Here is a 26,413-nt window from a genome sequence, read left to right as displayed (position 1 = left end):
AATCAAAAAGAGATATTTATTTATTTAATGCACGCGCTCTTGTATTTTCAATTTTCCGGCTTAGCTTTCTTTTAATATTCGTCACGCGCTGCACTGCGCGAGAAATAAAACCATTTAATTTATAATTGAACTAACATTAGCTTTTTAAATACCAAATTCGTAACAATACATAAGTCCTAAAGCATAGTGCAAATCATCGTTAATGATTTACGATATATTTGTAATTATCAAAATCCTAAAAAAACAACCTTGTATTTAGTGTAGGTATTTAGGTATTATAATACCTACGCTAAATACAAGGTTATTTTTTTTTTACGATTTTGATTGTCACATTAGCGTGTTTCTCTTCTAGTCTAATATTTGTAATTGTTAACCATGCCAGGATCGGAAGGCCAAACCATCGGAAAATTTAATGTAGTGACTCAGGAGCCACAAATCTCACATGTGCCAGTTAAAATTCTCCCTTTATTGAAAAATAATGTTAAACTTTGTTTTATTCAAGTCGAAAGTAGCTTTGCTTTAGCAAAGATTTGTAATGATATTACAAAATATAATCATCTGATTTCTTCCATAGACCCCCAAAATTCTTTCCGTGGTATCAGATATTTTATTTAATCCAATCACTGCCCTAAGTAAACAAATCGAGCGACTCTCCTGCGAAAAAACGAAAAATAAATTCCTCCAGGATCCACATTATAAAATTTATTGCACCACCCCGAGACCACGTAGATTTTCATGTAGGCATTCTCAAGAGAGTATTAATAATTATTGTTATTTTCGTTTGCAGTTTGGTAATAGGTCATGTGGTGTACACATAAGATTTTTTAAATGGGAGATCTGCCGTTGTGGGCGTAATAAGATAAGGGTCGACTCTTGTACTGAAAGAGTTTGGATTGGGTAAAGAGTGTAAATGTGATGGGAATAGGCCAATATAAAGACTTTTAGTTGTGGTCTGCATAATTTCATGTTATACTTCTTTGGAGAAAGTGCAGGGATCACTCTGATTTATTTTATTTTAATTATGAGTCATCTTTCAGAACTTTATTCAGAGCCATTTTTTAAAACTTTGGGCTAGAAAGATGCTTTTTAGTCCAAAGGGATTTGAATCCCGAAGGACTATTAGTTTCGTTTTGGCATTTTGCGTCGGACTCATAAATGTGGGTTCACTTTTCAAACTGTTGCCACAAAATGTTAGAGTCCTGCATTATATTTGAAGAAATTAAATAATGAAAAATCTGCATAAATGTATGTATATTTCTCGTATTGTGATAAAACAACGGTACATAGAGTCATCGAATTTTGAATAACGTAATCCTCCAACGAATATGAGCATGTGGAAGACCAAATTTGAAATTTGAAATTTGTTTTATGATCGATTTCCTATTTTTTAAAACTTTGACGAATTTTTGATTAACAAACTCAAGGATTTCAAAGCGAGCAATGGCAACGTTGTGCAGAAAAAACATTTTTATCTCCAGCGCGTGAGTCTCTGTATCGGAAATTCTAAAGATATGCTTGTTTTAAAACTATTTTGCGATATTGCTGTTGCACTGGATCTTATGGTTTAAGTGCAAGGAACATGATATTTAATAAAGAAAGGTAACACACAAAATGTTAAAAAATGCCCCTTTGGAGGTAATTTAAAATCTGAAACATTTCAGATTTTTTTTTTTTTTTTTTTTTTTTTTGTTATACTTTTTCTCTTTTTTTGATTTTTTGGTAATTCATTGAAGACAGTTTTCGAATTGCTTTCAGTTGTTTGAGATTTGACGTGGTGTATATGCAAGGTTTTAAAATGGTACAGTGTAACTGTTTATGTTAGCAATTTGAATAATGGCTGTGATGCATATTACCTTTTGTAAAGTTCTTATTGACCAACCACAGAACTGCACATTTTGGGGCCACATAATATGTCTTGTAAGTAGTATACATATTGGAAAGGCTACTTGACCACTTATTGATTATTCTATTTCTATGGATGGCCACAAAATATGCTACCCAAGCCAAATTATATTTTTGAACTATCCTTAGAAAATTTCTTAGAGTTTCAGGTCACCTTTTTGAAGGAATTCATGAAATGAAATGGATATATCCGTTGTTTTGGATGTCATAATATGTGACATCCTATAAATAATAATGTGCCTTCTGTTTTGGCTAAATTAATAAATATGTGATCAAGAAAATATGCACTAGTTTTTAAGTCTGCATATCTGCCATTTGCTGCTATATCATTGACACCAAGGGTAATTTTTTAACTAATGCTATTAGTTCTACTATGCTATTAGTACCATAATAACTAATGCTAATAGAACATCTGTAGGTGTTGTGTAAAAATTTAAAAAGAACAAATTTCTTAGGCTAGTGTCTTTTAGATATATGGCATTTGAAAAAAAATCTGGTAGGTGGCATTTTGGAGAGTATTCTTCTGGAAGTGTGATGTTCATTTTATTATTTGGAATGAAAGAAAATCTATTCATTGAAGCGTTTTCCCACTTAAAAAAAATAAATAAATAAATAAGAAGAAGAATTCGAGGAAATAGCCCCAGTGAGTTTAGAAAATAAATTGTATTTATTGTTAGCACAGAAGGAAAACTATTTCAAAATGAAGAATGCATTGGTGACCATTACCTCCAGAAATTAATTTACATAGTTCATTGCAAGTATTAAACAGGTGCTTTGTTATGGTGAAAATGGAATGATATTTAGTTTTACTTCTATGTTCTTTATTTATGAGGAGTACTGCCTGTTGCAGTTGTCTGTTAGCATATTTGAAATGGCCAATGTTGTTGTAATTCGTGTTATCTGCAGATGCTATTTGTGACTAAAATGTCTTGGTACTGTTTGTAATTGAGAAAGGAAGTAAATGAAACCTGATGTATGTTGTGTTATTCTTGATACCATATTTTATGTAACAAGATGTACATGGTTTCCTTGCAATAATGCAGGGAAAGGATAACAGTTAAACAGTATTTCATGTTGTGTGTTTAACATATTTGCTACTAGGATAGGTATATGAAACTTCACCAGAAGCAAGCTTATGTAGAAACATATAACTCGCCTTGTGCTAGTATATTGTTTGGCTGTTAGACTATCACCCCCACATGATCAGCTGTGAACATGTTAATGCTGCAGACTTGGAAATGTGCATGCATAGTTTATCAAATCTAAGAATCTTGAATAAGAGTTTTGGAAAAAATTTGACAATCTGAAGACTTAGGTGCAAGTCATGAGGGTCAGGCTTCTGGGTGGTAGCCTCATCCTGAGTTTAATCGTGCAGGAACATTGCATAACTTTTCTTACACATAATGTAAGTAACACACAGAGCTGAGGATAAAATCTCATTTCATCCGATGAGTAAGTCTTCGTATATACCTTTGGAGTTACTTTGAAAACAAAGTCCGTCTTGCAAAGGAGTTGACAGAATGGCAAAGATGTTGTGTGCCATTGCACATCATGGTCTCAGAAGTCTAGAAGCAAGAGTAACAGATGGGAAGACGTCCAAAACAGACCATAGGATTGAGTTAACTGGTTTTACGTGCACCATCCAATGAGCGACCTGGAAAGTAAGCACAATTCCTAGCAGATCAGGCATTGGTGGGGGGCGGGGCCTAGTAAGACTGCATAACTTAGCTTATATTACTGAACAGAATAAGATAAAATTTAGTTCTCCATGTAAAATAGATCGTGGACTAAGATGAATTAGGGCCTAAAACAACTATTGAAAAATTAAGGAAGCTAGAAAATACTTTGATTTTTTTTTTTTTTTTTTTTTAGTCCAAAGGGGCCTTGTCCCTGAAGGACTATTGTTTTCGTTTTGCGATTTTGCGTCAGACTCATAAACGTCGGTTCACTTTTCAAACTGTTGCCACAAAATGTTAGTCCTGCATTATATTTGAAGAAATTAAATAATGAAAAATCTGCATAAATGATTGTCTATTTCTCGCATTGTGATAAAACAATGGTACATAGAGCCATCGAATTTTGAATGACGAAATCCTACTGCGAATATGGGCATCTGAAATCCCAAATTTGGAATTTGTTTTATTATAGATTTTATATTTTGTAAAACTTTAACGAATTTTTGATTTACAAACTCAATGCTTTAAAAGCTAGAAATGGCAACGTTATATAGAAAAAAAAATACTTTTATCTCCAGCTCGCGAGACTGTGTATATCGGAAATTCTAAAGATATGCTTAATTTAACATTATTTTGCGATATTGCTCTTGAACTGAATTTTATGGTTAAGTGCAAAGAACATGATATTTAATAAATAAAGGTAACACTCAAAACGTTAAAAAAACGCCCCTTTGGACGTAATTTAAAATCTGAAACATTTCAGATTTTTATTAGTTATATATATATATATATATATATATATATATTCATGAGAGAAATATGCACAAATTATCTGTTTAAATGGAGCAACACTGCACCTGGTCTTTTTCCATTTGAGCTATCCTCGTAATTGTAATTCATGACTGGAATAGATACATTATTTACTTTCTCAATGTTTCTAAAAAACTTTTTTGCAATACATACACTTATTTTATTAACACTTAATTCCCTATGTATTGCCTCATTTCTAGTAAACCATTGGCAATTTGCAATTTAACTAAGTGTAACATTTTGTGCTTGCTGTATTTTTAACATTCGAGTATCACAAATATAGCCCCAAACAGGACAGGTGTATGTTATGATAGGACGCAAAATGGATTTATACACCAAAATTTTATTGTCTATAGATAAACCAGAATTTCGGAAAATTAAGAGTAAAGCTTTAGTACCCCGAAATTTATTTAAAATATATGTAAGTGAGTTTTTGGTCTAAAATAACACTAAGGTATTTGCTTGCTTGGTCCAACGGATATTTTGGTCATACATTTTCAGAGTTATATTCAGATCTATGTTGACTTTATTGGTGAAGTACACCGCTTCTGATTTTTCGATGTTAGTTTTGATTTTCCATTTAACTATCCAGGACTGTAATGCATGGATGTGTTCTTGTAATGCTTGTACAACTGCGGCCATAGACGCATTTTGGTGCAGGATTGCAGTGTCGTCTGCATATAATGCTAGTATAGTGAGGGGGTTGTGTTGAATGTCGTTCATATAAATTGAAAAAAGGGTAGGCGAGAGGAAGCTCCCTTGAGGTAAGCCTGCAAGGGTTTCTCTGCATGTGGAGTGAGCTTGTTTATAACGAACGACAAAGTATCTATCGTACAGATAGGAATTAATGATGATGTAATCTGGGAAACCCAGAGTTATTAACTTGTATGTGAGACCCTGTAGCCACCATTATATCATACACCATTATATCAAGAAAGAGGGCACCAGTTATATGTTTATTTTTAAGTCCATCAGCAAGTAATTCTGTAACACGATACAGTTGATGTGTCGTTGAATATTTCTGCCGAAATCCATATTGTTGGGGAATCAGAATATTATTATCTCCGATGAAGTTTTGGATCCGTTTTAATATTACAGCTTCAGCAATCTTGCTGAGTGTGGAAAGCAGGCTGATCGGTCTGTATGAGGTGGCGTTGGAGGATCTTTTCCTGGCTTTAAGATTGGAGCAATAACTGAAGTTTTCCAACTGGTTGGAAAATGTTGAATTTTGAGCATTGGATTTATTAATTTCGTAAATTTACATAATATCTTCGGACCCATTTCTTTAATCATTTTATTGCTGATCTTGTCTATACCAGGGCTTTTTCTATTTTTCCTCATCTCAATATAACTACTAACTTCCGATGGCATCATTAAGGGTGTGTTGTTAGCGTTTATTCTTGAATTGAATTGGGTAATGAGGGAAGACGCAACGTGTTCTGTTTGTGCATGATGGATGTTGAGTGTGCGAAATTGAGAAGCATAATTATCTGCAAGAGATACTGCTTTCTCAAAATCAGTGTAAGCAATCCCAGAAGGGCCGTTAATGGGCGGAATATTCGTGTTGCGTCTTTTAAACTTAACAACCGCATTCCAGACAGAGCTATCGTTTGCTGAAAGCTATTCTAAATATCTGGCCCAGTCGAGTTGTGCGCGTTTTTTTATAAGAGTCCTGACATCTTGGTTAAGTCTGTTCATGAGAGCTTTGTCGGCTGGGCACCTGGACCTTTGCCATTGTTTCCTGGCATGATTTCTTTTTCTTACAAGTTTTCTAATGGCACTATTTTTAAATCTTTTTTCTTCTCTCGTTTCTTTACTATTTTTCATTAATGCACTGTGCAATTCTTCGGTGAAATTTTCTGTGAAAGTGTCTAACTCATCTATCGTCTGTATTGTATTGAGCATGTACTGAGCATTGCTTAGAGCTTTGGCATAACCTGCCCAGTTCGTAATAAGGGCTCTTTTGTGTGGTATACTGTAGGTATTGGTTTTGATTTCCATCATAACAGGATTATGATCAGACGAAAGCTCTGACAAACTTTCAATGTAATCAGGATTATTAATATTTTTTAGAATAAAGAAATCAATTACAGATGGTATACCGATACCACAGTGTGTTGGTTTAACTGGGACTGCTAGGTTAACATTGGCCGCCTGGGCAAATTTGTGTATAATGCATCCGTGTTGATTAATATCCCAGCAGTTCCACTCGGGGTGGTGTGCGTTAAAATCTCCACCTATAGTGACTCGATTGTAAGTATTTAATAAAGTTTGCAAATCTGCCTTTACAGAATTTGCTGGTGTGTGTATAGGGAAATAGGTGGAGATAATAGTGAGTGGTTGTGATGTATTTGGAGTGAGTGTAATAGATAAGGCTTCTGTGGCTAGAAGCTGTGGCAGTGGTGTGATATGATGAGAAATGGGCTTATTCAAAATGAGCTGTCCTCCTCGTGCATTTCCTTGGGAAGCATATCTCCCGGCCATCGGTCGATTCCATTTGTGGGTAACATAGTTACATGCTCTGAAAGTATTGTGGGGACCAAGCATGTGCTCTTGTATGAGTAGAATGTCAGGGCAGAATTCGTGCATAAACTCCTTGAGCTCAAAGGCTTTAGGGAGCAATCCATTTGTGTTCCATGTAATAATTGTTAAAGACTGATTACTATTACTCAGATACATAATTAGCAATTTCACTTATAATTTCAAAAAACAGAAACATTTTGTCCATACTATCAGTAAGAGCATTAAGCTTAGGCATATATTTTTTAAATACATTATTCATAATTAAAATATTCTGGATTCCAAAAATATTATTTAAATTAGATATACGTTTAATAAAAGTAGCCAATTCAGAAACCTGACTTTTGTCAGTATAATTTTGCATAACAATTTTTCTATTAGCATTCTTGTTATAATTTCCATTACTATTGGGCTGACCATTGGATTGACTATTATTCTTAGCATTAATTTCTGATACATTTTCACTTTACATTTAGTGCAGTAGAAGACGACATGGTGGGACCTTCGAAAGGTGTAAAATTTGGGTGCTCTTGTTGATGTGTAGCCATTTGAGCATGTGAAATTCCGTTTTTTACAGTAGAATCTTTCCTATTCATGGGTGGTTTATTTTTATGGAATTTACTACAACCCTTATATGAAGCTGTGTGATTTCCATTGCAGTTGCTGCACCTTGGCTCAGCAATTCTTCCTTTCGTCGGACAAATGTTGTTCAGAACACTTCACGCAGCGAGGCGTAAAAAAGCAGTTTTCCGATGAATGGTTATTTTATATTGTTTATTGACTACAGGTTTTCTTACAGTTTTATAAAATCAATTTTTTAAAAATAAAATTGTTAATCTTTAAGCTTGCAGGCCCAGCCCGAATGTATTTGTATTTTTAGGACTAATAGCTCATCGCTATTTATTTTCGTTTTGATTTTAATTTTAGACTAGATTTAGAAAGTTTGATTTTGATTAACATATTTTAACACCTTAATGTGTCATTCTGAGCGGACGCGTCGGGAAATTGGAACAGAGAATTGAGACTATTAAAATTTCCAAGACACTTTGTCAAAAAATTTTTTAGCGAAAAAGTTTCAATTGTCTGTTTTGGCGAAACGCGTAATGGGGTTAGCTTGATTCGACGTTCAAATAAATGAAATTTCCCTTGAAAAGCCTGTTTGGATGTCGAATTAGGCTGATTTACCATTTTCCGCTTACTTTTTAACTTTTTCTGTTTTTTAATTTTATTGTATTTATGTTTTACATGTCTAATGATTTGCTTTTCATGTGTATTAATTTTTGAAAACGTCTTAAACCTTTTGGAGCAGCAGCTCTTGGTAACTTTTAGGTGAGCTTTCTACAATTTTTATTTTTTACTTATTTTGCAGCATATTGCGCAAGATGTTTTCTTGACCAAAATTGGTTTTTCAAAAATTGTTATTACTGCTTTGCTTGATAAATTATTTCTTTCCTTTTAAAAATATAAAGAAATGGAATGCAAAAATGCATATTAGTGAATGCTTTTCTGTTATCAATTAATCAAATTTGAAATCGCAAGTTTGTTATTTTATATTACACTTATTAAACTTTGTTTTAATTTTTAATTTAGTTTTAAAACATTTCAAAACTACCTGTGTTTTGGACATACCTGTATGTAGAAATATACAGAATATTGTGGAAGTGTGACTACAGTTTTTTTTAATTTAAATATTGATCCTAACCTTCACCATTGATTTATAAAATTGCTCAAAATAAAATAGAAAATTTTATAAAACTAATTATTAATGCTGTTGCTGGGAAGATTCTGTAAATATGAAATCCCCCCCCCCCCGTTCATCATGCTGTAGATGTAGAATATCAATACTTTTATAATAATTTGAAGATATAATGATTAATTTTTCTTTTTCATTGGCCTACCAGTTTTTTCTCCTCTTTTGTTCTTTGTGTTGCACCCTAAATTTAGTTAAAAAATATTGAGATTCAATCACTAAGAGGCACTGAAAATTTATAATAAGTAATAAATTTTTTCTGGGTTGTCTCCATAAATTCTGCATGTTAGTATGGAAACTTTTGTATTTAAGTTACTAAAGCACAGTAATAATTAAGCATATGGAAATTTTTGCTATAGTGAAAGTTACTTTCAGGAGAACTGCAAATTGCAGTTTCAAACTGTTTTCATAAACTTCTGTTACTCTGAAAGACATGACTAAAATTGTTATTTAAAAAATAAAGTCTGTTGTCAACTCTTTCAAATACTTTATATGTGTATATGAGCACATAGTGCTGATATGGACATAACAATTTCCATAATCATTGCTTGCAGACATATACTTCCAGTTGCAAAAATGTTTTAAAAGATGAAAATTTTCATGTTTTGGCATGTAAATTTTTTAAAAAATACTGTATAAAAATTACAAAATTTCACATTTTATATGTTCCTTACTTGCATTTTGGAAAATTTTGCACTGATTAAAAAATGCAAAATAAAAATGCATTGCTCTTGTATAACAAAATTTGATTGAGATATTTCATTTTAAATTTGGATAGCCTATTTAGGTTTCATATACACATTTAAAAGCAATTAAAACTAAAATATCAATTTAGTAAAAGGTTTCTGATGTTAACAGATTAAGTGATATTGATATAGTTCGACCGCCTCATCCGCAACCATGAGCGCAAATACGCATACACCATTGGAACTGAATTATTCTCAAAATAGGGTGAAAGGATGGGGACCGTTCTTTCCCTCCATTCTCTCTTTCCGGAGAGGGGAAGACTTTCACGTGACTTTTTAAGTCGCAGCAAGCATTAATGCCTCTTCTGGACAAGTCTACGTGTTTTGGAAGAATGCCAGCCAGGGTTGAATTTTAGACAGTCAAACTATGCCTATATTAATTATTAAGGAAAGTATTGACAATTTTATTTTTTTCAAAAAGGAAATCTTATTTTCAGAATCGTATAGAATTAGTGTTCTAGAAAACTTGTGCAAACTTCAATACTGCCAGCTCATAATATTTTTTTTTTTTATACATAAATTAGAAATATTTTTAGTTTAATGATTTTTTTTATTATTACACTATGTTTACAAAGCAACAAAATTTCATGACAATATTAATTTTTTTACAATTTTTAGTATTTGAAAACTTACAAATTAAGGAATATTATCCATTAGTAAATCACAAAACAATATATCAATCATTAGAAAACATTTAAAGGGAAAAAATTAACTTCGAATTTTTCTAATTTATTTATTAACTGAACTTTAAATTCAAGTTCAAAATGTCAAATAACCCAAAATTTTAAAATTAAATTATCTTGCACAGTTTTTGTCATATAGAAATCAAACTTTTTTATTTTGATTTTTCATAATGAGCATAAAGTTTTCCTATATATAAGTATAAAGAACAAATAATGTATAAAAATTTAGACTTCGTAGTTTTTTTAATGTCCAAACATGAATATTTGCATCATTTAAAACACTTTTGTTTTGGAAGTATAGGTTGAAAACCAACTGTTGCGAAAATAAAGGTTGGGTAAGGACTTTTGTAGACATGATATATATATATATGTCTTACAGAAGAAGTTTGTGTAATTATTTTGCTGTTTGAATGTACTTATAATGTTTGAAAAAAATTTTGTTTCAATGGCATTTTAATTTTTAGCTAAGCGTATATTGGAGTTCTTGGAACTAGCTTTGCACTCATCATCTAATTTGAAGATACCTCCTGGTCTTTCATCTTTACAAAATGAACTCTCAAGTTTTGCTGGACAATTTTTATCATTGGTTAAACACAATCAAGCAGTTTTTGATGAATACTATAATGATATAATCGATCAACAAAAACGAAACAAATAAAATATTTTACAATGAACTTTTAGTTTTTAGAAAATATTATTGACCAATTCACACAAAAATGTTTTAATGACATTTTATTTAAAATTTGAAGTCTATATAGTATACATACTGAACTAATTTTACATTAATGAAATATTCCTTTACTAAGGAAAGAAAATATGCAAAGTAAATAAAAGTAATTACTCTATTCACCACTTTCTGCAGAAATGATCAAAGGGGATCAAACAATATTGTTAAATTTGCTATTCAAATGTAGCAGTTGTAACTGTAAAATTAAGTAGTCATTAAACTTTAAATATTACTCTATTTACCACTTTCTGCAGAAATGATCAAAGGGATCAAACAGTATTGTTAAATTTACTGTTCAAATGTAGCTGTTGTAATGGTAAAATTAAGCAGTCTTTAAACTTTGAACATTTTCACTTGAGAGCTGAATAACAAGTATTTTATCCTGTCATAACCTCTACTTTACCAGGGTTCGTAGCGGTCCTTATAAGTGCTTATAAGTCCTTATATTTGAAAATAAAATATAAAGGCCCTTATAGGTGCTTACTTTTTCTTTAAAGCCCTTATACTTTTCTTCCTAATATGGAATGTCAGATGAGTCATACTCCCGGAAATAGCTTTTCCCCCTTTCTCTGCATTAACATAACCTTTGGTGTGCACGAAGAGTAGACAGGTGCCCGTCGATCTATTGGTCAAAGAATTGCGAAAGCAGTAGAAAATTCTGCTACATTTGACATTCTTTTCCTCCCACCCAAATACTCATGGAGGTAGGAAGTAATTTCATTTTTTTGGCCAATACATTATACAGTACGAAGGTTGGGAGGTCTCCCCTTTCTCCGCAAAATCTTGAATATTGAAACTGTTACAGTTCGTTGCAAAACAAGCAATGGACCGCCCCTTTTTTTTCATGGAGGTAGGAGAGGGAGGATGGGCCAACCGGCGCTAAAAGTGAAGCACTGCTTTGAAGCTGGGGCACCAGATGGGGTGTTCTTTGTTTACATTCAGAAGCTCGTTTGACAAGATTCTGATAGTATTTCGACACACGATAGTTCCATAGAAATCGAAAAAGGGACACTTTCGCATGAAAGAAACATTCATAGTGTGATGGATAATAGCAATTTGTATAGTTTAGTGACATTTACGCAAAAATGACATCTTGGTTATTTTTCGATAACTTTGATTATGAATTTGTTTTATAAAATTATAAGCTGTTGCACTACAAAAATATAGATTTTAAGAAAAATGTTATGCTTAAAGAATGAAAAATACCTTACGGTACATTTAAAATTGTATACGTCTTTCGATACCCTTGATAGAGTTATCGCTACTTTTATTTTATTTTCCAAACGTCAAAATGTTTTAAATAAAACAAATTTTTTTCACATCCATATATTATTGTAACATGTACCTTTTAAAATTTTTTAGAGGAGAGGCTTTACTGCTGCTCATTTTAAACCCATCGTTTTAATTTTATATATCTGAAAAATAATCACTTTGGGCTTACACGTTTTATAAATATAAAATTATGTATGTTAAAATATTTGTAATTAGGCACATAGGTCAGATTAAGTTTTTATTAAATAGAGTAATGCATGCAAGGGCTATCTGCCTAAAAAGAGAGATGCCATCGTGGAGGAATTTTGAAGAAACACTGACCTTTGAGTGGGTATTAAAAAGAATACTTATAATTTTCATTCAAATTATATTCATATATATTTTTTATGTAAAACTTTCGGGTGTATGCTAAATTAGTGTAAATTACTTTACACGAAAAATATAGTGAATGCACAGAAATTAAAGATTTGCACATGCCAGAAATGAAAAATAGGAAATATGTATGGGTATTTATGCATGTGCTTGCAAAAAGCATGTATCTGCCTTTGACAAAATACTTAAATATTCATTAAATTATTTATAAATGTATTTGAAATGAATAATTTATTCACTTATAAACAACTGTGAAAGTACTGTGAAGAAATCTAATTATTAAATGTATCTAATTTATAATGATTATAAATGTTATCTAAATATATAATAACCTTAATATTGAATTGTAAACATAAATTGAAATCCTGTTGACAAATACGTTATAAAACTATTTAAGCAAGAATTGTTCGTATTGGAAAGCAATCTGTTGAAAGGTATTGTAAAGCAAATGCTATGAGATGCGCACTTAAGAACGTAATAAAAAGTTTTGGAATATGTATTGTTGAAATGAAGGGTTAAAAAAAAACCTGATAAGTATAATTAAAAGAATTATTCCCCTTACATTTTATAATAACTCAGTTACAAGTTTTAAATAATACTTAAAAAACAAAAACTTATTTTATTCCCTTTCAGAAATGTTCAGAGAAAGTCAAGTACTATTAAATACCTATTTAATTATTAGGAATTAGCGAAATACTTATTTAAAGTATTTCGCTAATTCCTAATAATTCTCTAATTTAAAATGAACCGAATAAAGCATTAATTATAAATTGACTTACATTTTTCGATTTAAAAGATGCCTCAGAAGCCAAAAAATCATGTCATATTTAAGAAAGTATTTTAGGAAGAAGCTCTATAAATAGAAAAGAAATAATGCATAATTTTAATATTAATAATACAATAAACTTTGATCTTAATTTTTGTACCTTAAATGAATAAAATCGAATTACCTTAATTTTTTTTTTCTAATGTAATTAACGAAAACTTGTGAAAATATTTCATTCAAATTAAACCATTCTGAGAAAACTGTCCTGTGAAAAGTATAGCATTTAATTCCGTTCAGAATGAAATGTTGTTTAAAAATATGTTGTTTTCACATACTTATGACTCTGAAGTGTTGTAGAAAAAGAAAATATATACATTTATATGTATATTTACGACGTAATTACAAAATATTTACATCCGATCGCGTCAAATCCCATAGAACTCAATGGTAAATGACCCGATGTTTTGGTCACCACGTAGGGATCGCCGGTGCTTCAGAGCAGGGTACGGGAGAAACTTGTTTAGGGCGACTCCATCTTACTTCCTACCGCCATGTTTTTTTTGGGGGGGGGTCACTTTCCAATCTGGATTGACTAGGACTAAAAGTTCTGCGGTCTACCAACCCAAGCAAAGAATGATTCTATTCCGGAAATTTTAACGCCGTCTGTTGAAAGTTAGAATGAAAAACACCAGTTATTTAGTTCTTTATTCTCCCAATACCTGCAGTTGTTGATTCCGATTGCATAATATCACGTAGAGAAGAATTAAGGCACATGTATTGCACAATAACGTTTGCGATATTTTGCAGAGATAATTCATTTTGATGTTCAGTTGGAGATTTGTTTATGAACACTTGAAAGAGTTTTACTGTGCTTGCTAAGCAGAATATTTTTTAGTTCCGTTGGTTTATTTTTATATGATGCACATATTGAAATGTCAAAAGCATTTATTTAGCAGAAAAATCTAAAGAGCAGCTACAGTCTACCCCCCCCTTTCTCCGCTCCTTCAAGTTACGCTTGACTGTCCGAATATTCGCCAATTTTCAAGTATGCGGGTTAGTTAAGCTTTTACTGTTAAAGATGACTGCATGAAGCAAATTTCTGTCTTCTGATTTCAGAAATGTTCCTCTTTTTTACTTAAATTACTTTGCTTGCAATATCTGTTAAGAGAAAACTGATATACAATGAAAATTTAGAAAATGTTCAGAATTTAGATTTAAATTATTTAAATATCGATATTAGTAGGAAAATAAATTGTATTTATTATAGGTTCCAAGCAAATACAATAAATATGCCTTATTATTATTTATTTTCTCTATTTTGAACTGAAATTTCATCATTAAATCTTGTAATATGGTTTAGTTCTTTATAGTTTTTTTTTTTTTTTTTTCCTCTCATTGTAAACTATTTCTGTAAATTGAACTATTATTTGAAATTAAAAAAAAAAGAAAGTAATTATTTTCCATGGTTGAGGTAATGCTTATTCTCTCTAATAAGTACTTCATTTCTCATATTTTAAATTACAAGTCTAATTTTTAAGGTTATGCAGTTGTGTATGATGTAATTAGACAGGTGCTTATTTTTTTAACTAAAATGTGGCTATGAACCCTGTTTACTAAACAATAATTTATATCTACTTATCTATATACTTACTTACTATTTATCTGGTTAAACAATTATTTAGAATGCTTCTCGCTAAAATGAAGAACTCTTTAGTTGTAAAGGTTATTATACATTTTTAGAGATATATACACATATTGTGACAGCTACATTCTTATTGTTCAGATAGGAATGTTTGATAAACTTATGTAATCTGAAGTTTACTGCAAAGTCCTTTTACAGAATATTAATTGTGTGATATAGCAAGTTGTTGTAAACATCCTCCCACTTGTAACACTCCTTTACTTAATTCAGCACAGGATTTTTCTCTGTGATATGAAATGTATACACATGAAATTCCATGATGTTTTTCTGATGGATGTATTGCTGAAATAGTGCTGAATAAAGTAATTTCATTTAAAATCCTTTTATGGATATTATAGTTTATTATATTTAATAAACTTTTAGATTATGGAAGAAATGTCACTAATGCATCTTTGATAAATGTTTATTAACTATTCTTCATGTTATAAAATTATAAAAATTTTTAAAAAGTTAGATTAGGTTAAATATTTTAACTGAGCATTCCATGGCTCAAATCTTAAAAAGAATCCCTATTTGGAAGTTTTCTAAGAGAAACTGTTGTACATATGTAGAAAAACCTAAAGCTGGCATGCAGTCATTTCCCTCAGTTGCCAGAATTTGAACCAAAATAAATTAAAACTAGCCAGTTATTGGTTATTGTATCTCCTCAGTTGCTGATACATTCAATTAAACAAGGATAATATTAAAATGACAATCTAAATTATTTTAAATTTTAATAAGAAAAAAGAAGCAAGTTGTAAAATAGATCTGATATTTTGTGCATGGATTTATAAGGGGCATTTAAGATTTTATAAATTTACATTTCTCTGCTTTAAATACAAAAACTGGAACTATGAATGGAAATAAAAAAAAAAAAAAAAGTGTAATTGCTGTTAATAAATTGCCAGTTTTTACTACCCCTAGATTTTTTCCCACTGTTTAACTTGATGTACAACTTTTGAAAAGAAACTGATGTCAAATATATATATACTGGTGTCCAACTTCATTTTTATGTACATCTATTATTTACTGGTTAAATAAAACTGAGTGAATTTTTTTAGTAATATATAAATACCATAATGCATAAATGCAAACTGAAAAATCAAAAGTAATTGCATGTAACACAAAATTGTATTATGAATTAATTAAAATAAATACTAAGTGATAAAGAAACTTTTAGAATAAAGTCAATATCTCCTAGGGAAAAAAATGGATAATTTTGATTTTAATGGCAAATGTAATATTCCTAATCTCATGAACACACAATGCAATTGCATGCTTTTTAGTAAACATTAATTTCTTTTTTCTATCGGTGTGATCATCAAAATATTGAGATCTCGGGAACTTCAGGATGCTGCAGTTCTTTTTAGGATGAGCTATAAAATTTTGTTTCGGATAAATATCAGTAGATTTTACCAATTAATTTATCCATTTAATGCTGCTTTTAGCTTGTTTTCTTTCTATAATGGGTATGCTTTTGACTGTAAACACTTATGCAGAGTGGAATTTTATAGCTGCTTAAATGAATGAATAATGTCTGCAGTCAGTCTATGTGCAATGTGACAGGTATATAGTAAAAAGTAAAAATTAATCAGATTTTAATGACATAATAAAGTAAGCAGGCAATAGAAATAGACCCATAGATTTTCCTCTCAGTTTGTGGATTTTTGATGGTATTGACTATCCAAGTTTCTTAGATCAGCGGTCTCAGACTCAAGTTGCATGCAGGACAAATACATGATCTGAAAGCAATTGATGGGCTTGATTCCTCCTCCTTTTCCCTCCCCCAAAAAGGATTTTAATAAAAAAACAAATCTTTTAATTAATTAAATTTTAATTCGTCATAACTTTTAAAATTGGCATATGCAAGGAATTTCTGGTAGTTACACTTTGTAATTGAAATGTACTGACAGCTAAATATTAAATTTTCATATTGATATTTATCTCAAATAATTTTAATGTTTTAAATAAACTACTAAATATCTCACTTTTGTTTCAAACTAAAAAAAAAAGCAAATTACAAAAGCTTTCCAAATGGGACAAAACTTAGGAATAAATAATGAAAACCCATACTCTTTTTTTTTATTTATTAAATTTTTCTTTGAAACATACAGAAAAAAATATACATATGTAAATAATTATAAATTTATTTATTGCTTACTACAACTTTCAGTTACTACACCTCATGGCATTTCGATTTTGCTAAAGTTTATAACCTTCAAGAAAAACTGATAGAAATCATCTTCATTACGAATTGTAGAAGTACATCCATCAATCTGGTTCTTCTTTAGATATGCAAATTTTCAGCTGTGCTAAAACCAGACTGTTCATATATAAATATGTTCCCAAACAAAGCAATTATTCTTTATACAGTCAAAAGTCGTTAATTCGGACACCCGTAATCCGGAATGATCTATAATCCGGACCTCAAAGCTAAAATCTTTCTGCGCATGCGCCGCATTGACGCATGCGCATAGGCGTTTTACTCGTGCGCGCAAGACATTTACGACTGCGCATATGCATCTGCGTAAGTGCAGAATACGTTTTCGCGTGCGCGTTTAATGTATAACGGACGGTAAAAGCTAAAATTATCTAATTATCTATTTCAGTTAATGTTGATAATTGCGTTGTTCCTTAATCTTCAAATTGGATCCGGCTTATTATTTTTTGCAGACTGTAAGAGCAATTTTCTAAAAGTAAGCTTGAACTTTCGATTATGTCAAATAGAATTTCCGATGCTGGAGCTCCCAAAGGATCTAGAAAACGAAAGTATGTTTCGATGTCCATCAAACAAAAAACGAATTGCTACAAAAAATGGATAAAAGCATATCTTTTGTTTATCTAACCGTTCCGAAATCTGTTTATCAATTTCACGCTGCTCTGCGCGGGGGGGGGGCACGTCGCGGCGCGCAATGAACTGGAAGTTGATCTGTCAACACTATCGTTATCTTCAGGGCAGATGTTTTTATTTTAGTCGGCTTATAATTCCTTACTAAATGTAGTATTTAATTTCGATGTACTCCGTCTTTGATATGATTTAAATCAAATTCCTCGTCATTATAAATATCACGAATACAAATCACATAGTTTTCTGGTTGCAATTTTCTAATTTCGGCTATGAGTAAGGTATGCTTTACGCATCCGCGCGTTAAAAGAAATGTTTAATAAAGTAAACAAATAAATATTAGGCTTCTTTTTTGGTAAATTTGGATACCTTTAGATCATAATTGCTCATTATTTTATAAATTACGGTTTCATATTTTTAATTTTATAATTTCTGCATGCCATCTTACCAGATTTAAACTGATGATCTATAATCTGGAAAAATCGATAATCCGGAATCGCCGAAGTCCCGACGAGTCCGGATTAAAGACTTTTGACTGTACAAATATTTGTAACTGAGGGTAAGTTAATCAGATCTGTATCTTCCAATATTTGACTAAGATTTATATCACAGTATAAATTAATTAGCTCCATTAGTAGATTTTCTGGAGCATTCACTCATGCCCATTTTTAATCATAATGGAACTAGGTAAAAGTGTACTTTAAATCATTAAAATGATTAAATGATATTATTACAGGAAAAGCCTTTCGTCAAATTCTTTTCATCAAATGTTAATTAATTTACGGGAAATGTATTTGTAGGCATTGGATTCTGGCTTAGTTTCCCTCCCCCCAAAGAAACCTAGTGAGTTAGTTCATGGTAAAAAAGTGTAGTGATCCAAATCTCTAGAATAGCAGGTCATGGACAGGGGTGATCATTCCTCAGTCCACAGTGAAACAAGTAAATAGCAAAGGCTTTTTGTCTCTAAAAAAATACTGAATAAAAACAGTATGTTTGCTCATCAGTGTGAGGCTGACTGCTTAAAAAAGGGGAAAAAAAGTGTGTCTTTTTCTGCCTGTTTGTTCTGAGTCATGACATTCTTGCCACTTCTGTTATAAGCACTGATGTACAAATATTTTTCAAGTGGGAAATCAGAAGAGGTATTTCCATTTTTGGTGCACTAGGACGAAGGTTGAAAATATTGCTAACTGATCTGCCTTATTATACCTGTGTACCTTTATCGGCAAGGACCCAACATAGATAGGGTCTTGAGTTGTGATCTTCAAAAGAAGAAGCCCGTGGCTTTAATCAAGAAATTTACAGATGAGTCATTCTTTCCGTCCATCATGTTGATCACTTTTGCAACCAACCATATAATGTTCATACATTCTTGCTCATTGGTAATTCTATCAATTTACTAAGTTATTGATTCATCATTATTGTGTGTCAAATTGTAAATCAAATTACATTGTAACAAAGGATGATGAGAATATTTATCATTTTCTAAATACCACAAAAAAGCAATTGTTTCTAAAAATTCCTTAGACAATTTTTATTTTAAGTAAAAGAAGTGTTTTTCTGAAAATAATTTAGCAAAGATATTATTATAGGAAAAGATGTTTTTGCAGATATAAATGGATATTAATAGGTAACTAACTTTTAAACCATTTTGGGGGGGGGTTTCTATCGTCAGATGTCAACATACAATTTATGTGATTGCATTGGGCATTTTGAAGAATGTGTAAAAGCAATAAATTCAAAAAAAAAAAAAAAAAAAAAACTTAGTTAAATGCCTGTTTGATGAATTAGCATGTACAACAAATTTAGCAACTTGATAACCATTTTTTATTTGGCTGTAGATTTAAATGTATTGATAAACATACAGCTGGTTTTAATATAACACATAGAGGGTGAAAGTGTATATAGTTATTATGTGTAGATAATTTATTTTAACAAAAAAAAAAAAAAAATTGAATGCATTTTGTTTTATTTAAGTTTTATTAAAAAGTTTTTATTAAAAAGTTTAATCGCATCACGAAATGGTTGAAAAATTCCTATAAAACCTACTTTATTTGGGCCTTTACGAATTTGAATATAACCCAAAAATTTTCGTTCTAAAATAGTAAAGTCTTCATATTAGTTCTGATTATACTTTCTAAAATTTTTTATAAATTAGTGTGGGGCATTTAATATTGAAATCTGCCAATCTTACAGCTATTATTTCCTTCATATTGTCATGAAAATACTCAGTGTTAAAGAAATGCATTATAAATAGAAAAATAATAACTATTAAAAAAAAACACAGATTTGTAGAATTGGATTGGATAATGATAATTAGGTTTACCATTTGTTCATTCCATGAAAAACATATTTCAGATTGGTTATTTTATAAAATATTTGTTACATTATATCATTATTTTTATATTTGCAGATATCAGTAAAAATCTGTGCAGTATAATAATCCTTGAATTTTTATGATGTACACTGCGAAAAAAAAAATGGGTCAGTTCTATATCTCCCATTCTACTGGGCCGATTGACGAAATTCAAATTGTGTTCTTCATGTCTTGAAAGTGCGATTTAGGATCTATATTAGATTTATATATAGCTGTATTCTAGCATAGTTATGTTGACACGAAATCGGACTTTTTCCAACATAATATACAATTTTTTTTACATATTTCGATTCTACGACTCAAATTATGCCCAAATATGAAATTTTGTAAAATTTGGTGCGAAATTTATGGAGAAATTCACAAATTTATGTTGGCACTTTTTTTTCAGTTTGCGCCAAGAATAGTTAGTTCACTTGCCGAACTTCTTAATATATGGCAACCTATTTTCTTTTATTCTATTCCCATGAGAGGGAAAAAAATCACAATGTTCTTTAGATTATATTTTTATGTTATTATTTTAAATATATTTTTTTTTCTTTTTCAAATTTCATTTTAATTATTTAAGTTGCATGGTTTCTTTCGAATGACTGTTCTAAAAATTTCTATTTACCCGTTCGAACTGCGTAGTTTAAATATAAGGTGCATTGTTTATTTTTTTCAAATAGTTTTCTTTATAATTTTTTTTGGTCACAATTATTATTATTTTAGGTAATTTTTTAATTTTTAGACTTTTATTTTAATTGTTTGTGTTACATTGTCTCTTCAAATTTTCTATTTATTCATTTGAACTGAGCATTTTAAATATATTTATTAATATAAATTTTCCAGGATTTTATTTTATTTATTTGAATTGTGTTTCTTTCGGAAGAACACTTTGTGTCCCAGGCTATGATGCATCTGAAAACTGAATATATTAAAAGAGAAAATACAGTAAAGCACAGTTAACACACCTTTAAATTTTCCTTTCAGAAAAGATATATAAATGAGAAAGATGTATAACAGATATTTTAACTTAGGATGACTTGCATATCTTGCTTTAAATAGCGTTAACATTGTGCTCATTGCTTTACGCAATTTTATCATCCTACATTTAGTTTTTTTTTAAATGTTATTCATATTTTAGTCAAATATTTTATTTTTGAAATCGCAAGAATCAAATATAAGATTAAAAAGTTTTAAATTTTTAAAAAATACTACATTTTACGCAAAAAATTATTTTTTTCTTTTTAATGTCTTGCTTTTTTTCTTCAGGCATTCTGCAAGTGTATTAAAAAGCATCCAACTTTTCGAAACATCTTGGTACTTCTGACATTCATTTTAAATAAAATTATCACCTTCCATTTGATAAAGGCCCACAAACAGCCAAGCGGGAAAGTCGCTAAACACTGGTAGTTCGCTCCGGGGTTCGAATCCCGGCAAACGGGCTGGTTGCATGGGCGTTTTCGTGGTTTTTCTCATTGTAACATGCATGCCAGCTGGTTTCCCTTAGAAAGTTCTTCATGTAGGTATCCCTCCTTTTAGGGCAGATAACTCTGCTTTGCCGTAACTTAATAATCCAATTAAATCCATTTTATCAGTACTTGGTCTGAGCCTTTAACAGTCTCGTAGAGGCTAAGCATTTTAAGGCATGAGATGAAAGGAAAGACTGGTTTCATTAAGAGGTCTTTAGGTGATATCCACATACATCACGGGATAAATTCCTGAATATTCAAATAATTTGACTAAGAAATCATAGGATTCTCCATTTATGATGATATGATGTTCTATAACATAATTTAAATTTATACAAACATATAGTCGAAAACCAGTCGCTCTTCACTTTAATCTGCAATGATATCATTTTTGTCCTTTCCGTTACCACAAGCTCAGTTAATGGTATTTGCTAGTGTATACGTCCAAGTGTTTTCTCTTTGAACACCCAAATTCCTTGAAGTATTCCGAAAGTATATTCGAAAGCATCCAACTTTTCGAAACACTTTGGTATTTCTGACAGCCATATTCCCTTCAAATTTTTCCTTACTTTTCCTCCTAATTTTCTTCTTTCCTTCTACATTTATTTTCAGTGCTCACCACAAGAAAATTAAGATTTTTCAATTGTTACACTTCCATAAATTTTGCATTCTTTTAAAATATCAATTACATCAATTGCATTTCAGTTGAAGACAGCTTTTCATTTTGTGGGCATAACTATAAGTAAAGTTTAAAGCAAAGTCCAAAGGATAAATATTTTAATTAAAAGATTATTTGTCAAATGACAAAGAAATAAAAAAGTCCAGCAATGTTTATTCTGTACCACTGAGTAACCTGATTATTATATCGGATACAAACAATCAATCATATTAAAGGTTGTTTTTTATACAGTTTATAACACAAGAGAAAATTAGCTACTTAAAACATTCTTTCAAAGAGAGTAAAGTAGCAGATGATAACACGCAAAGGTAAAAATATACTCTTACAAATATTAAAAAAAAGGGGGGGAAAGAAAAAAGAAATTTAAAAGAGTTAAACGTTTGAATAATATCTATAACTAAAAAAAAAAAAAATCCTACTTGTAGTCAACAGAAAACAGGCTTTAAGTTTCTCTCTTGATTTTGCCAAAAAAAAGTCTTCATAATATACTACGTTTAATTCAGTAGTGAAATTCAGACAGTTCACACTAGTTTTGCAAACCAAATACCTAAAATATTTCTGATTTGGTGAACAAGTTATTAAAATTGAAATGAAATATTTATACTGAAAATTTTACACTGCATAGTAAATATTTTTTTCCATTTATTAGCTTTTCACAAAGTATTGATAAATATTTGTTACACATCATTGAGGGAAAAAATTTCATACTATTCTCCCTAAAAATTTATTTGAAATTTAAAATTAAAAAGAGCTGTGGCAATTCACTGTACCAAAAATCCATAAACCACATTTGGCGTACTATCGCTAAAAAAAAACAGATGCCAAATTTCAAAACGCAAAAATATGTAAATTTGTGTATATCTTAGAAAATTTTGAATAAAAAACTCCAATTTTTTGCAGGTATGCTTAGAACTACACCTACTTTATGATGATGGTAAAAATTTTATAGGTTATAATTCAAAATGTTTTTCAAAAAAATTATAAAAATTATTTAAAAAATAAAACACAAAAAATGGGTGAATTTTACTTGGAATGGACCTAAATTTCGAATTGCGAAAGGAAAAAATATCAAAAAAGTTTAATAAAAAAAAGAGAGATTAATAAATATATGCCAAATTCAATTAACATTGAGAAGCTAAAATTTTGAGAGCTAATTTTTAAAAAACTACTCGTATGATTTTTACAAAACTTGGCAGTCTGGCATAATTTGAGTCATAGAATCGAAATATGTAAAAAAAATTGGTATGTTATTTCAGAAAAAGTCCGATTTTTTGTCAAAATGCCTATGTTAGAATAGTGCTATATATAAATCTAATATATATCTGAAGTCTCGCTTTTGAGACATGAAAAAAACAATTTGAATTTTGTCAATCGACCCAGTAGAGCGAGAGATATAGAACTGTCCCCCCCTTTTTTTTTCCCGCACAGTGTACATAATGAAACCTTTAAATGTTATGAAGATATTTTACAAAGATTATATACATTTGAAAGAAAAATTACAATGGCTAATGCAATATCAGTTTTTTTAGTATATTTATTCAATTAATATGAGAAGTAACTGTAAAAAATGTGATTAACAGTTCCTTCCACATTTTGTCCTCATTTTATTAACTTCAACCAAACTATTTTGGTGTTTTTGTTTTATGTACTTTACAATGTTATATTTACTTTTTAAACAATGTGCAATGTATTTGTTATTGTTAGAATCTGTAGTCCAAATATGCAACGTATATATATATATATAATTTTTTTTTAATATTGAAAGATGATTAAAATAGCTTTGGAATTTATTTTGTGGACTTTTATGACAGTTTTGAAACTAATATTATTTTAATTATACAACAGAATAACTTTACATTTTTAGTGTGAAATAACAAAATGTGTGTAGAGTCCTCTGGATTTTTATTACTGCTTCAGTTTTAGTAAAACCATTTGTTTATTATACATTGGTTTTTCTTGCATTTCAAGAAATACATTATCTTCATATTTTTGTATGTGAAGAATTTTTTAATAAAAATAGCATGTATGAATTCCTTGCCTCTTCTCATTATTTTAAAAATGCTAAAATCATTTGCCTAATTTTATTAATACTTATTCTGGTTTTAATTTATAATGGTTTTTCTGCATTTTCTCAACATTAAATATATTGGGATATATATATATATATCTGTGTATGTGTACTCTTCCAAACAGTAAAAATAACCATATTGCTCTTTCTAATTAAGTTAAAACTATTATAATGGTTTTGCAGAAGAAATCTGCATTCTTCTTTAAGATAAAATTCAAATCAACTACCAAAGTAACTTATTCTTTGTAATTCTCCATATTTCTTGAAACTATTCCATTGACTGAATGCTGTTCATCCCTTTTCATTACATTAGAATTTCATAAGAAGAGTCCTTTCCAAACAGGAAATAAATGATGGTTGACCTTATAAATGTTACAGTAATTTGCCCTTCTCGCGAGCTTTTGAAGGAAAGTTCAGTGTAATTGGAAATTATTTTAATTCTTTATACAGAATCACTACATACAGAATGAAAATTGAAGAAAACAAATAAAACTGCAGATATGCATAGCATGGTAATTTAAGCACCATGCATTCCAAGATTACTTGAGAATAATTATAAAGACAGCTCAAAATATAAAACATAAAAAATAAGCAATTTTAAAAATGTTAGTGCTTCAAAATTTATAGCAGTAATTATTCTTGTATTAAATAAGATTAAACTGAAAGCTAAATTGTGAAATATTTCTTGAGCATTTAATTTAAATAATAAGAATTCTTATATATATATAAGAAATTTGTGAAGCATAATATTTAATAGTCAATTTACGACACATATCCCCCCCCCAAAAGGAAGTATTTTCCAACCTATGCATTGACATTTTTATTGAGATCCTTTAGTGAAGAAAAATATTTAAATAATACATACAGTTCTAAGACTCAATGTATTAAATAAAAAAAAAAAAAAATATTGGGATTTGTATGTAATTAGGTAAGAGGATTATGATCTCCTTGGAGAGTAAATTTTGGTCCGTCTGAATAAAAATGCAATTTCTTAATGGCAAAAATAAAATTATCTCGCATTCTTTTCATATAGCTATACCATTTCTCAACTTTCTGGAACTTAAAAACATTGTGAGGTATTGTTCCCTTTTAAAAGAAAGTTGTATAACCCCTTTTTGCATGATCCCAAGAAGTGACTGAAATACAAAAACAACAGTGAAAATTGGAGTTAAGAAAGCAGGTGGTTAGTTGATTCTCCTTAATTTCATTAAAATCTTTTCAGATGCTTTATTCCAGAGAATTTTCCCCCTTTCGGTTCTCTTCAGCTTATTTTTTCGATCCTCATTGACAGGATCTTTAACAAATTTCTTTTCACATGCTTTTGGTAGTACACTATTTTAAATCATTAAAATCAACCCCTGCCTTTTCAGCTTATTCTTCAGCAAAGGCTTTAAGTTTCTCTTTTGATTTTGCCAAAAAAAGTCTTCCTAATATACTACGTTTAATTCAGTAGTGAAATTCAGGCAGTTCACACTAGTTTAGCAAAACCCAATACCTAAAATATTTCTAATTTGGTGAACAAGTTATTAAAATTGAAATGAAATATTTATACTGAAAATTTTACACTGCATAGTAAATATTTTTTCTATTTATTCAGGCAGTGAAATGGTAATTAAATTTTTGAAATCTCATCGCTGGTTTTATTATAAGGCAACAAATTCAAAATATCAAAAAGGAATAAACTTTCATATTAAAATGAAGAGAGTTTAAAACAAAACATCATGAAACATACTACTTACACTTGCATTACAGATTCAGATAAATCATAACATTCTGATGGGTACATCAAAATGTAAACAGGTTATTATACCAAGGATTCTATTATATTTTGTTTATACATTCAAACCTTTCACTTTTAGTCACCTTAGACATGCATATCAACATAAAACTAGAATATACAGAAATTTTAATCATATTTTTATTATACACTGCTAGCCATAAAAGCATTTGAAATGTTGTATGAGATAATCATCATGATTGAAACTATTAAAATATATCTTTTTATATAATTTTAAAGTAAGATAATTGTTTAAAATATGCAGTGATTTTGATGGCATAAATAATCAAGCAGTTATTAAAACATCACCAGAA

At 30.0% G+C, this 26,413-nt stretch overlaps 1 protein-coding gene across 1 annotated transcript in view; it reads left to right on the top strand.

Moving 5' to 3' along the window:
- Positions 1 to 19,509, top strand: part of LOC118202194 (T-complex protein 11-like protein 1) — a 60,609-nt gene extending 41,100 nt beyond the window's left edge. Inside the window, exon 10 of the mRNA XM_035374352.2 lies at positions 10,552 to 19,509. Within this exon, the coding sequence (XP_035230243.1) occupies positions 10,552 to 10,745 (194 nt within the window). The 3' untranslated portion in view covers positions 10,746 to 19,509. The remainder of the gene's footprint in view (positions 1 to 10,551) is intronic.
- The last annotated feature ends 6,904 nt before the right edge of the window (positions 19,510 to 26,413 follow it).

This window comes from Stegodyphus dumicola, chromosome 10 (assembly GCF_044657685.1).
Source record: "Stegodyphus dumicola isolate Sdum_Otavi_A_Nest chromosome 10, ASM4465768v1".
NCBI lineage: Eukaryota > Metazoa > Arthropoda > Arachnida > Araneae > Eresidae > Stegodyphus > Stegodyphus dumicola.
Note: the sequence above shows the minus strand (reverse complement) of the source record. Positions and strands in the feature narration are given on the sequence as shown.